The sequence below is a fragment of the Gobio gobio genome (genome assembly GCF_949357685.1).
Source record: "Gobio gobio genome assembly, chromosome: 13".
In the NCBI taxonomy this organism is placed as follows: Eukaryota; Metazoa; Chordata; class Actinopteri; order Cypriniformes; family Gobionidae; genus Gobio; species Gobio gobio.
In genome coordinates, this window is record NC_137106.1 from 42,927,906 (window position 1) to 42,943,185 (window position 15,280).

Sequence of the window (15,280 nt, forward strand, 5' to 3'; positions counted from 1 at the left end):
TTTAGAAAGTGGTTAACAAACTGCATTTTCTGAGAAACTTGTTTCTAAAAAGAACACGTGATAGCTGTTCAAGATAACATGAGTTTACAGCCCAGTTTATTTCTTAAATGTGATGCATGTCAAAACTAGTGGGGAATAAAAGGGAAAATGTAGATTAGGATTTGATTTTAATCATTGTGAATTGACTGAATCATGTGGTCTCTTTATGACAGATTTTTGTGGAGGTGAATAAGAGGGCTTAGTGATATTGATAGCACTTAAATTTACATTCCTGTTATGTATGTACATGCTAGGTACTTACAGTAATATAGTAATTAAAATAACTGGGTACTAGCCATGACCTAGCCCTAAAGCTAACCTAAACCTCTTAAGTCCATGTCATTTTAAAGTGTCATGAAATCCCCCTGTTTTCGCCTGGTCGTTCACACCTCAGAGTTGCAAAACGTCTCTAAAAGGAAGAGGGAGGAAGAGGGGAGACAACAACCAATAAAACACAGACATGCAACACACTCATTATACAGACACATGAATATTAGCCCCTAGAGGACTGCAGTGCACAGTTTTGGGGCCCTTTAGAAGTTTTAGACATGCTCTGACATTTGTGCTTTTTTCAGTTGCTTATGAACATATTAATGGCAAAAGTGTCATTACACTGTATTCAGCACAAACTGGGCTACCCTAATATGTGAGCAACATGTATATACATGTTTGTATTTATGAGAGAATAACATTTATGCATGGTTTTTGAAAAAAAAATAAAAATTAAAGGGCTCCTGAGAAATTTGAGAAATCAACTTTCCCTTAAGCTTTATATTTAAAAAATGCATGGTAATATAAGAATATCCTGTAAATTTCAGAGCTGAAAACGTCCTTGTTTGTCAAAGAAAAGCTTTTATTAACAGCTCAGCAAACGATCAATCTCAGAATGTGCCAGGCTGTGACGTCAGAGTGTAGTGAAACACTGCCTCAACAGAAGAAGTACAACGCCTGATTCTGTAGTTCTGCCCACTGACTCATGCCTGAGATGATATAGGCCTACATAGAGCTAAACCGGATTGAACTTTTAAGCAATAAACATACCGCATAAACTTCATTCGGATTTCAATATTATGAATGCATGGATGAACTTTATGTACTGACAGGGGAGCTCAAGCTCATTAAATATGCAAATCTTATCCAATCCTAGCAGTGGGCGCTTACTTCCAAGTCTTCAGTGCAGCACACCCATAAAAACTGAGCATTCCAGGAGAGAGCCTTTTGACTAATGGGTGTTGTTGCCTAGAGTTTTTGCTACAAACTGATGTGAGCCATTGTGCCTACTCATTCACATAAAACAATACAGGGAGTGCAGAATTATTAGGCACGTTGATTTTCTGATCATATTTTTTTTCCAGGCACATTTGACCAATTCCAAACCACAGTAATCCTAATAACTACTATTAATTTAGTATTTAATAAAGTATAAGTGATATATAATTGTTCATGAAGGCTGGAAATGAAACACCTTATATTCAGGTGTGCAGAATTATTAGGCATGTTTTCTTTTACAGATAAATTGAGCCAAAAAAGAGATTTAACTCAGACTGAAAAGTCAAAAAGTATTAAATGCCCATGAGAAGGATGCAATACTAATGCAATACTAGACATTGCAGTTAAGGCATGACCATTGGACAGTGAAATGCTCGTTGGGTCAGCAGGGTCAGACAAAAACATGTGGCGGAGAAAAGACACCTATTAACTGCAAAAGAATTAAGAATTAAGGTGAAGAATTAAGGGTGAAACCATCAGGAACCCTTTAGTCTCCAGCGCCACCATTTTCCAAAGCTGCAACCTACCTGGAGTCTCCAGAAGTGCAAGGTGTCAGGATCTCAGAGACTTCAGTAAGGTAAAGAATCCTAAAAAATGACCCCCACTAAATAAGAATCATAAGCTGAAGTGTTGTAAAATACATGAAGCCTGCTTTTTTATAGGCTTTATAGGTTGAGAGTGACTCTTGAAGGACCAGCACCACATCCTCTTGCACCACTGTTTGAAGAATTCATCTTCCAGAATCTGGCAGTACGTTTTGGGAGTTCATTTTAGTCCATCCTGAAGTCCGTTTTGCAGAGATGGACTAAAAATGAACTCCCAAAACGTACTGCCAGATTCTGGAAGATGAATTCTTCAAACAGTGGTACTAGAGGATGTGGTGCTGGTCCTTCAAGAGTCACTCTCAACCTATTATACCTCAACTCTCAACCTTTTATAGGCTTTACTGTCCATAAAGCCTATAAAAAAACCTTCTTCATGTATTTTACAACACTTCAGCTTGTGATTCTTATCTAGTGGGGGTCATTTTTTAGGATTCTTTACCTAACTGAAGTCTCTGAGATCCTGACACCTTGCACTTCTGGAGACTCCAGGTAGGTTGCAGCTTTGGAAAATGGTGGCGCTGGAGACTAAAGGGTTCCTGATGGTTTCACACTTAATTCTTCACCTTAATTCTTAATTCTTTTGCAGTTAACAGGTGTCTTTTCTTCACCACCTGTTTTTGTCAGATCCTGCTGACCCAACGAGCATTTCACTGTCCAATGGTCATGCCTTAACTGCAATGTCTAGTATTGCATTAGTATTGCATCCTTCTCATGGGCATTTAATACTTTTTGACTTTTCAGTCTGAGTTAAATCTCTTTTTTGGCTCAATTTATCTGTAAAAGAAAACATGCCTAATAATTCTGCACACCTGAATATAAGGTGTTTTTCATTTCCAGCCTTCATGAACAATTATATATCACTTATACATTATTAAATACTAAATCAATAGTAGTTATTAGGATTACTGTGGTTTGGAATTGGTCAAATGTGCCTGGAAAAAAAATATGATCAGAAAATCAACGTGCCTAATAATTCTGCACTCCCTGTATATTGATTTAAATTTTGTAAGACACCTTTTCTTTACAACCCCCATATGCGAAGAGGCGTGAACGATCATGAATAATGCTGTGATATACACCTGAGAGAACAAAAGACCTGCATAATGAGCTGCATAATGAATGAGCCTTTGAGTCGGTATGTGACTGAGGGAACTCTTTACAACATTTACAAAATAAATATATTTTTGTGTAGTTTATTTAGGATATAGTTAACAATATAAAGTGAGAGACAATGGCACATTACAAAGGCCTACTATATTTTAAATGATCAAAAGATTTGACATTACTATTTTTAATGTTTTTGAAAGAAGTCTCATGCTAAAAAAAACAGTAATATTGTGACATTGAAACAAGTATTCAGTAAATACAAATAACTGAATAATTGGTAATGATGAATGAATTGGTAATGATGAATTTCCACAACATAATGCAGTGCAATTATAGCCTGATCTTACCAAACTTTCGTACATTTAATTTGTTCAGAGAGTCTGGCCACTCTCCATTGACAAGCGTTTACTTCCTTGAAGGCGGTATTCTGTTTAGGTTTAAAACTATTGGATCTGCCCAGAGCCACTCTGGATCTGCCATAACCAATCGCTAACGTTTGGTCGTGATGTATGTCATGCTCTGTTCGCCTCTGTTTCTCACATGGAAGTCCGTAAAAATAACTGAGCAGATGGTACACGCCACCTCAGTGATAAAACCTAAAACTTTATGTGATTTATTCACAGTGGAGGGGAGAGTTTTGTGAACGGTAACACGCTGCTCACGTGGTCCGTAACATGATTGTATGCTGTAAATAAAATGTCATTTGCTTGGTATGATAAGAATTAATGCTGCTGTAAATAACGGCCCAATTCAAATGTTTATGTGCTTTTCTTCTTTTTATTTTTTGAGCGGTAATGAAATATATTGCTCTTGTAAATACTTGCCAGCATTTAAAGAAATACAAGTCTAGAAATACATCCAAATTACAGAGAAGCGCAACCGCACGGTCGTCAAAAAGGATATAAACTGTGAATTTTGAAGTGATATATTCTTGAAAACTCAGAGATGTGGATTCGGACAGCAATTCAATTACCACACGACCTTGCTGTTTGTCTAAAGCATTAGGTAATTCGGCCGGGGATTTTTTTACGCGGGTGGTGGGAGACGGACGGCAATAAAATCACTGACTAGCCCCTGTAAATGATAACAATAACTTCCGACCCCACAAGAAACAATTACTTGTCCAAATAGGGCTTCAGCCAACTCCCTCACCACTAATGGAGCGAGCTGGAAAATCAAACTTTTCCCTAACCCTGTGGGGAGGAGGGCCACGACATCATGTCCACCAACAAAATTCAGCAAAGATTGTTCTTGTTCCGGCTTTTACTTCTGGATATTCGGCAGCGGTGCCACAACGGAATGAATGGCTTCGCTCGCATCTTTCTCCGCCGCCATAACTGAACTCAAACTAGCGCACGACATCAACGTCATCGTTCGTCATCGCTCTCAGCCACTCCCTCTGTTCGCTGATTGGACTGGTAAAAATGTGTTCGGAGAAAACCTAAGAATATACCGCAGTCCCAGATGGAGTCCTGAAGGAAAATGAAAATTGAGCGGAAGTATGTAGGAGGGCGGAGCCAGGCTAGTGCAATTTTGATTTAAAAGAGAATACAGTGAATTCAGGTTGATTGGGACACTTTTTCCCCGTCATTTCAATGGCAACATTTTTCAGATACCGATACACACAATACTCAAATATCATGTCTGTGTGGCAAGTAGCCTAGACTGAGCTTTGGTTCATTCATGAAACGCGCTGTGCAATGCATGATCGTGACGGCGCCTTTTATAGGCTATTGTCTGCTGTATTTGCTTCTTATTTATTAAATCCAGGCAATTGGCTGATGAAACATTGATTAAAATTAAGATCACTTAAAAGAATTAAAATCACTTTAAAGAAAGGCTTTCTACAAAACAAAACTTAATTAATTTGTCAAAATCATGTCTGACCCACTCCATGTCTCCCGACATATTGGCAATCTTAGGATGTGTCGTTTCTTACTCATGCTGTGTACTTTTCATAATCAACATAGATGAAATTAAAAAATAACATTAGGCTATAATATTTAAACATTAATGAAACAAAATACGTTTTTAATGGATACAGCAAGTAGCCTATTCAGGCTAAGCACCCTAAAACGCAAGCAAAAACACCCTCAGTTGATACAGTAATAATATTGGCGATTTAACAGATTTGGCAGATTTGCAAATTTGTGTCCGAGTTCTGGAGAGCGTCTGGAGAGCGTGTAAATGCATCCATTTACAGCAAGTTTTTGCAGTGGTGAGTAATGTAGCCAATCACAGATATAGTTGTTGATTTCTCGAACACAATCAGAATCTCGCCACTCAAAACGCCAGAGTTTTTATTCAGTGCTGAGTTAATGCAGGCTCGCGAAACCTCTCATTAACAAACAAAGTCAAGACACGATGTAAGTAAGAGATTTATTGTTGACGACTTAATTTTTATAACGGAACTTTGTGAGATTGCGATGAACTGACAAAGCAACAGCATTTACTGTTTGTAGCGATCTTGGCTCACTTTCAAGGCTACAGTCATTCATTGAATAAGACTATTATTGCTTAGAGGACCGACGCCCAATTGCTTGGAAGTGACATCTAAATATAAATTCCACTCTGCACAAGATAGAAATATCCTCCTGAGACCCAGAATAGAGGTTTTGCTTCTGTAGAGGACATTATTTAGCAAATTTTTCTGACAACATATACGGTATTAAGTCTGGATATTCTTATGAAATACAAGACATTCTTATGAAAATATTATTACACGTCTTTTTAAATTCACATATTGTCCCAAAACACATTAATATGCAAATTAGATACAGAATCAGATGCATTGCCTAGAATGGGAATGGCATTTACGGCCATGTTTACACACATATTGCATAAAGTAAAATGGTATATGGACACACTTTATATTAGGTGGCCTTAACTACTATGTACTAACATTTTAATTAATCATTTGATCCAATGCACTTATTGTGTACATACATGTTTTTACATTGTACTTACATTTAAAAAAATACCTGCATGTAATTACATCAGTAATTAAGTTTTGTAGTTACATTTGTAATTACACAGTTGACCCTTCCCTTACACCTAACCCTACCCTTAAACTTACCCATACCACCACACCTGTCCCTAACCCTACCCGTATCCCACCTCAATATCAGCAAAGGTGTTTTGCAAAACAATTTGAACACAGTAAGTACATTGGCCCTCATTTATCAATCTTGCGTAGAAACGGGCGTATATGTTGGCGTAAGATTATGCTTACACTCCTCTCACCGCCTGATTTATGAAGCTGTGCGCACCTCTGAAATCCAGGCGTACGCAAAACCTGCCCTTGATAAATGCCGCGGCTGAAAACGATCGTCATTAGAATAACATGCCCCTATATATTCAAGTCTCTGCCTCCCCCACGCCCTCATTTTACGCCATGGGCACTCGAAAGACGGCAATGAAGCGAAACTTCTCTGACGTGGTGATCGAGACCATCACCAGGGAAGTGGGAAAAAAACTAAATTGTTTTATTTGGGAGTTTAAAGAGTGGGATTAAAGGCGCCCACAAAAAGGTGTACGGTGGAAATCCAGTTTAAATAGCTTTTTGGATGAGAAATTACCTATCACAATTCATTATTTTACAGCACGTGTTTTGAAATAATATGCATTTAATTTCGTATCACATCACATCACATGTATTGGGGTGTACAATAGTGATGATGATGTGATGTGGAGTACCATTCATTCACATTAATATAATTGCATGACAATTTGTTAGATTCTTATTATTATTATGATTTGTATTATTAATGACGCTTATTGTTATTTAGAAGAAGAATGTCGTTATTATTATTATTTATTTTATTATTATTTAAAAGAAGAAGAATGTCATTTTTATTATTTTGTCAGTCTGAATTATTTTCAGTCCCAGTCCGTGCGCAGCTGCCGGGCCTAACCAACATCAGGTAAAGCGCACAGCCTCGCAACTGGAGGAATACATATCAAATACTTTGGTAAAGTCACACAAATTAAACATTGAAGTCCATGTTGCACAAAAATAAACACTGAAGTTTATAATTACTTCCCTATTCGCACGGGATTAGTATATGTGGGGAGCTCTGGTGATTTGTAATAATCGCAGAGAATGTCTGCGATTATTACAATGCAAATCGGCAAATCCCGTGCAAATCGGCCATGTCTGTAATATGTAAAGTAAAAATTCCCCCGCAAATGACCTACCATATTTCGCCGAACACCGAGGTCCTGTGATAATATTAGTCCTGTGCGAATCGGCATCTATTTGGCTGGGATTAGACGGATCGTATATCATTTTTGCAAGGTTTTTGTGTCCTGTGCGCATTTCTATCTTTATCTTTCACGAAGAATGGCGCTAGGCTGCATATAATGCGCACCGTTATGACTTCCCGTGCGGCCGCGCGGATTATAGGCTACTACTTTCACTTTAGAATGAGCACAATTTGGAGTAATTGCTTGAATGGTGTGTTTAATATTATTCTTAATGAAATAGACCAGTACAATGACAACTCGCTTAAATGGGCACTTTTACATTAGCTTTGAAACTGAATCTTCCGTCGTATATTGTTATTATATTGCTCAGTTACGTTTTTAATTGCGTCTGTTCTCTAATTGAACGCAATTATTTGTATTACTATAAAACAATCAAAATGATATCGATACGACTGTTTATAATTTCATACAGCTATATAACGAAAAAAACATTTTCAAGTAACATCATATCCGGGAGATAAGTCAGTAAATTCGAGTAAAATCACAGCTTATCCCGTGCGAATGCGCCACGCAAAATTCAGATGTGGGGGAGTAATTTCTAAATCACACGAGGTCCCCAGATAATACTTATCCCGTGCGAATAGAGCTTTATTTGTTGTTGTTGTTTTTTTTTACAGTGGGTCATAATATAGCATATCTTTGTCAGTGCATTTTGTGGTGTTAGGAATTGTTTTTCTGCGCATTTTCGCACTAACTCAAAACGTGCGTACACCACCTCCTGAGCTGGTGTAGGATTTGAGCGTGCCGTACGCCAACGTCCATATTGATAAATCTCAAAGTCACCATGGTTTTGGGTGTACGCCAGGTGTACGCTGGAAAATTGGTGTACGCACTTTTGATAAATGAGGGCCATTGTACTTATTTTTTGATGTAAGTACATAGTACTTAAGGCCACCTAATATAAAGTGGGGCCTGGTATATCAAATTATTCAGGTATCTTTCATAACATTGAAAATCATCTTTATACAAAGTTTGGATAAAAAAAACTTGAAGCATAAAAATTAATTGATGAATGGAAACTAAAATCCCATAGAGACAGAGCGACACGCGTCATAATCTGAAGACCACGCCCACCGGGGGGGGAAACAATCAAACCGTCTCCATTGACTTTGCATTGCGGGAGGCTGCCTCCTTGGCTTGTCATTTCGGACTTATTACAAAAAACTGAACAATGTATAAAAGCTGATATGTGACAAAGTGAACTGCAAACAAGCTAAACAAAACCCAGAGGTAAAAACCCAGACGTTTTTATAAGCTGTTGACCCAAAAAACGAGCGTTTAAGGACAAAAAAGTGGATTCAGGCCATTGAGACAGAGCGCTACAGGTCATATTACACTGATAACTACGGCGAATAATGGGGAATGTAATCAACGAGAGGAAATATCATATATAAAACGGACATTTGGATATTTGACTTAACAGTGACAAAATGTTTACTGCACACATACACATACTGAGACATACTGAGTGTCAGGATCCCAAAATTTACCCATTCATCCTGCTGAAACGTCACTTCGTATTGCCTGTATCCACTTTTATCTTCTTAAACGTTAGTTTTTTGTGGTCGACAGCTTATAAAAACTTATTTCTGTGTTTTTTTAGCTTGTTTGCTGTACACCTTGTCACATATCAGCTTTTATTCATTGTTCTGTTTTTTGTTATAAGTCCGAAATGACAATGAGGCAGCCTCCCGCAATGCAAAGTCAATGGAGAGCGTTGGATTGTTTTCCCCCCCGGTGTGGGCGTGGCCTAAATACGCTCTGTCTCTATTCTTTGTCTATTCATGTCTTTTAATTTTCTCAATAAAGGGGTTCTGGTGTCCTCTACAGAGCAGAGGATATAGCATATAACATAGGAATTAAAAAAATTATAATTTTATGCTCCAAAACAATAATGACTGAAAAAAAAAAATCTAAATTCACAAAACCTTTTTTTCTGGTTCTCAGGAAGATATGTTAAAATATTAGTAACGCATTAAAGCAATGTAAAGGCAGACTAATAGATTAATAGACAATTTGTAGCAAAATATTTTTGAAATTCCAATTATTGGTGAATTAATTGTAAATAAATAATCATACATTTCTCACTGTACATTGCTATGGTGGATCCGTTGCTGCACTTTACTAGAACACCCTCAGTAATTTCAGAAGCACCCTCAGTGATTTCCTTCAGGAACCGGGCCTGAGCCTTTTGTACACAAAACTTACAGCATCTGAGCAGAAATTTGCAAACAAAAGCTTTATTGATGTGACACTAGGCTATTTTACAATAATCTTCATAATCTGTCCAAAACAGGCCAAAGAAATATAGGTCTCGTTTAAACATCTATGACATTTTATGTAGCGTATTTGTTATATTATAGAGCCTATAAATGTTAATCTGCAGTTTAAAATGTCATACAGACACATGCAGGATTCATATTTGAACAGTCTTTTTGCGGTTTAATATTCACAGACACTAACAGAATAAACTTACCTCACAATCCTCAAATAAAGCTTTTCTTCTGAGGTAAATTATTACAGGATTATTCCTCACCGCGTCTCAAAACAATGTAAGGTACATGCATTAAACTTAATGGGCCCTATCTTGCACCCAGCGCAATTGACTTTGTACACCGACGCATGTGTCATTCCTATTTTGCACCCGCGCAAAGCGCGCTTTTCCCTCCACAGAAGCACGTCGCAAAACTAGTGAATGAACTTGCGCTCCCTGGGCGGTTCAGCGCAAAAAAGGAGGCGTGTTCCGGCGCAAACAATCCCTGGTGCTATTTTGCTGTTCCATTAAACAATTGCGCCACTGACCAGAAAAAACCTAGTCTAAAGTCAGTGGCGCGTTGCGCGTTGTTCATTATGCTATTTTAAGGGCGCATGCTTGACCATAATGTATAGCGTGCACAACGCGCATACACTTTGCTCATGTAATCTACACAGATGCAACAGTTATTTTTGCAAATCATAAATTGTTACACTAAAAAAATATTAACACATGAGATGACGGAAATCATTGTGGTGTGCCACGAAGATGTAAAAAAATAGGCATAAATCTAGCTTACAAATGATTCAGGCTAGTTGTAATAATTAAGGATAAGACCTGTTTGCCCAATAGTGGCAAGACATATGTAGCCTATATAAGGACATCTGACAAATTGGTTTGTCCGTCAAGAATCAGGAAAAAAAATCGACTGAAAAACTGAAAAAACTGAAAGACTGAAAAAAAAAAGACTGTGAAATCACCTTTACCATAATGTATAACATTACAACTTCACTTCTCTGTCTTTCACTGCTCTTACAAGCACATCAGTCTCCTCGGCTGTGAACCGCTCCTGGCGTGCGCCTGGTATACGCCATAATAATAGCAATCCATAATGGAACTTACGCACCTGCTTTTAAAGGGAATGTTGGATGACGCTCGGATTGGTTTATTCACGTTACGCCCAAACCACACCTATGAATAATGAAGCTACTTCAGACCAACCCATTTTAGATTTGCGCCGGGCGCAAGAGCCATTTATCCCGCCGGGAAAATAGCAACAGCGCCGAGACCCGCCCACAAAGTTACTTGCGCTTCGTGCTTTGACACTTGCGTTTCAGATCGTTAAAATAGGGCCCAATGTGTTTTTTCAAGTTGATGTGGGCGAGGATATACTCGCATGGATTGCGCCAGTATTTGACTTTCAAAAGAATGCGCGCTTCGTGGGCATGGCTGCATTAGTGGATAATGAGACGTTCGGGGACAACGGACATGTCTCTCTTTTCGAACAGATTACATAAACAGAGAATATTTGTTTTCGTTTTGATTTACATTATTTAAAAACCTGACATTTCAATGTTTCTTTAGACATATGCCTCATGTTTGTGTGACGAGTATTCACTAAGTTACAGTTAATTTTCTGAAGAGTATCAGATTTGACTTCATTGACAGAGAGGCTGCAGTTCACGCATCATGTTTGTTTTCTTTAGTTTGCAAAAAGCACAAAAAAAATTATTGAGTGTACACAAATAAAAGTAGAAACTTAACCGATTATAATGATGTATAACACTTGCCTGAATTACCAAAATCGACAGAGTATTTTGAGTCTCTTTCGCACTGATAAGCAAAAAAAAACGAGGTTAAGGCGCCGGCCTCAGAGTGTTAAAATATGACCACAGAGAGGAAAAAAACTGAGCTGAGGCCATCATTTTAAAAATCTAACCCTATATAACAACAAACTGGAAAACGAGGGAGAAAAGCGGAAGAACATTTAAACGGTCTATTAAATATTTTCAGCACATTTAAAAGCGCTACAATCGCTAAACAAACAAAACACAAGTTTAAAACAGAAATGTTAAACTGCTGCTGACACAAAAACTGAGCTGCACACAGACATTCTGCGGGAACATATGTACATATGTGTCTTCTGTACCTGTTGAGGACTTGGCTCGTTGGTGGTTTTGGAGGTTATCTCTACGCAGAGACTGTGCATTTGCAGTGTCTGAATTGTGCCGAATGGAGGCTGGATGACGCTTCACGGTCAGTTGCAGACTCTGATCGCTGAATAAAGTCTGTATCAAAGCCAGGTCAAGAGAAGGCACCTCACAACCGTTCAGAACCACAATCTCATCACCAGGCCTCAGACCTATCAATGATATAAAACAACAGAAATGAAGGAAACAAAAGTTCCTGTTATAAAACTGGTGTCTTTACTACAGAACATATTTTGGTCTTTGTTCAAATATCAAAAAAATGTTTATAACATATCCAAACAGCATAACCTACATAACCTCAGAGATAAAAGCTGTATCTTCAGAAGCAAAAGTACCTTCGCTGAAAGCAAGCCCATCAGGGAGAACTTCACTGACAATGATACGGCTGTTTTTGAGGCTGTCTACATAGCCTGTAACAGCAAAGCCTTGAGGACATAAAAAAAATCTGTGAGAAATGGCATGCATCATAAAGTGCCATCAGTCCCCTTGAGCTTAAAAACAGCCACTTGAATTTCCCCTTTGCAATGCTTACCAAAGTCACCAGTTAGACTGGGTCTAGACATGTGCAGAGTGTAGACGTTCAGTTGGCAGACCTCCAATTCGTCATATAACTAGGGTGACAAAGACATGACTATTATAAACCGGGCCGTTATCCAGCTATTGAATATTAAGCTTTGCCTTTATCAATACTTACCAAGTTCTGCAGAAGCTCATCTGCTGATGGTGTTGATACCTCCATCATGTCTCCTTCACATCTTCTCAGCCTTAAACAGTACAGGCTGGGGTCCAGGCCCATGAGCTAAGAGAGGGAAACCCATCTTAAGATTCTGTCCTTTCCACATACATCAAATAAATTGTACAGCATCAAGACATTTTGCACCAGGTTGTATGAGCATGGCACTAGCAACACCAAGGTCATGGGTTTGATTCCCATGGAAAGCTTTTTGGCATCTGCAATGCCAATAACAACGAAATTTAGAATAGTTGGACTATAGTGTTGAAATGTATGTTATTGTATGTTGTGAGCAGTGTGAGCAGTGTGAACATTCTTCAAAACATTATTCCACAAAAGGAGGTCATTTTGGTGTGGAAAGAGATAAGCTTTAGCTAATAGTCACAATATTTATTTTGAGTGAATTATTTGTATATGTTAAATTCTTTGTATATGTGGTCCTTTCCAGCTTCATTAATTAAAAAAAATAAAAAAGGTAACTGCAACTTTTTATCCCACAATTCTGACTTTTTTTTCTCAATTGCAAGTTATAAAGTCAGAATTGTGAGATATAAACTCATACAAAGTTAGTCTTTTTTCCCTCAGAATCTGACTTTATAACTCGCAATTCTGACTTTAAAACTCGCAATTGCCAGTTTATATCTCACAATTCTGAGAAAAGAAGTCAGAATTGCGAGATGTAAACACAATTGTGAGATAAAAAGTCGCCGCAATTATCTTTTAAAATGTTTTATTTTGTGGCGGAAACAAGCTTCCATACATATCAACTACACTACAGTTCAAAAGTTTGGGGTCTGTAAGATTTAAATTAATAATAATCATTTTATTTAGCAATGATGCATTAATTTGATCAAAAGTGACAGTAAAATTACAACAACAACAAAAAACACGTATCATGGATTCCACAAAAATATTAAGCACCACAACTGTTTTAAATATTGATAAGAATAAGAAAAGTAATAAGAAATGTTTCTTGACTAGCAAATCAACATATTAGAATCATTTCTGAAGGATCCTGTGACACTGAAGACTGAAGTAATGATGCTGAAAATTAAGCTTTGATCGCAGGAATGAATTATATTTTAAAATACATTCAAATAGAAACCAGCTATTTTAAAAGGTCACACTTTATATTAGTTTTCTGTAAGTATTATGTACTTACATAAAAAGTACAATGAACTAATTGTGCTGATGTTGTACTGCAAAACCGGGTAAGGTTTGGTGGTATGGGTAAGTTTAAGTGTGGGTTAAGGGGTCAACAGTAATGTAATTACACAAATATATATAAATACATTTAATATAAGTACAATGTAAAAACACGTATGAACACAAAAAGTGCACTGTATCAAATTAATTTAAATGTTAGTACATACTAGTAGTTAAAGACACAATATAAAGTGGGTCCTTTTAAAATGTAACAATATTTCACAATATTACTGTTTTTACTGTATATTTGATCAAATAAGTCTTAAAAGGTAAAGGTAAAAATCATACTGACAGTTTTGAATGGTAGTGTATGTGTGCTTAGAAATAAACAGACTGTGTAACATTAAATGTGTGTGAGAAAAGTCAGTTGCTGTAGCAATGTCAGCCTGCTGTCACAGATTTAAAACTAAGAGAGCTGTCATCCAGAGGGCATAATGCCATCTATTAATGAATTTCCCCAGATGCTGTCTTTAATAAATGTCACCCATAGTCTCAGGTAAAGGAGTGAAGTATACAACCACATACAAACACATTAGTGTGTCTGCGTGGGCACTCAGACTCGAATCAAAATGGGTGTGTTGGTAAATCAAGGCAATTAAACTGAACACTATGTTGAATGCACTGATCTTACCCTGCAGGTCTCAGCCAAGACGTCTATGACAGTGTGATGACTTTTCAGAAGAACCGTTACAGTCTGGTAATTTGGCATATAGACGCACGTTGTGTTTTCCTGGCTGCAATCCCACTGGCTGCCTTCAGGTGGCATGATTGAGTAAACATTAGCCAAACTACCCAACCGCTGTGAAAGAAAACAAGGAGGATGAGGATGAAAAAGATGAAACATTTTCATCAGGTCAAATACAAAGACGTTTTGAATATTACTTTATTCCCTGGATAGTTAGTTACCTATTATTGACACACTTTATTATGCCTCTTTATTTATTATTTGTGTGTTTGATTTGATGGGATTTCCCAAATCCTAAAATATAAAATTCTCTGATCTAGACACATTTATAGCTCCAAGGGAAAACTAAAGCATATGACACTGACTTGTTCCATGACTCATAGCATGATGTTCAGTGGCATCGTTCTATGCTTGTTTAAGGATGTGTCACTGAAAACACCATGGTTCTTTCATTGGGGATTAAGTCTTTGGTGTCGGAAACAAACATGCCTATCCACCTTCACACACCAGAGAAAACATGTCACGTCTCAGTTTCACAGGTACAGACAGTCCACACATCCCACTCAATGAAGCAATGGCCTTTTTTTAGGGAAAGAGAGTTACCTAAGACCAGTTGTATAACACTCTGTTTGTCCAGTGAGTGGTGTGAATGAAGCCCTGACCAGCTGCAGAATGAGTGTGCATTCATTTAACACAGTAACGGTCAACTTTCCAACAGAGCAGCCAAGGGCAACCGCCCAGTATACACTCCTCAGTGTGTGTGGCTCTCAGCACCAGAGCCTTCAATTCAGACTTTCCTCTACAAAAGTGGGAAAAATCATTTATAGAGACTAACCTCCACCCGGAACATGCTAAAGATGGAATGATAAAGAAAAGACACTTGCTGTCTAGAATAACCACGGTCTC

At 37.7% G+C, this 15,280-nt stretch overlaps 1 protein-coding gene across 5 annotated transcripts in view; it reads right to left on the bottom strand.

Annotated features, from left to right (window-relative positions):
- Positions 1-15,280, bottom strand: part of tiam2a (TIAM Rac1 associated GEF 2a) — a 152,733-nt gene that overhangs the window by 41,332 nt on the left and 96,121 nt on the right. For all 5 annotated transcript variants that reach the window (XM_079833379.1, XM_079833378.1, XM_079833375.1 and 2 more), the window contains 5 exons: positions 14,321-14,488; positions 12,445-12,549; positions 12,283-12,361; positions 12,086-12,175; positions 11,690-11,902 (listed from right to left, as the gene is read on the bottom strand). In XM_079833379.1, coding sequence (XP_079689505.1) covers positions 11,690-11,902; positions 12,086-12,175; positions 12,283-12,361; positions 12,445-12,549; positions 14,321-14,488 — 655 coding nt within the window. The remainder of the gene's footprint in view (positions 1-11,689; positions 11,903-12,085; positions 12,176-12,282; positions 12,362-12,444; positions 12,550-14,320; positions 14,489-15,280) is intronic.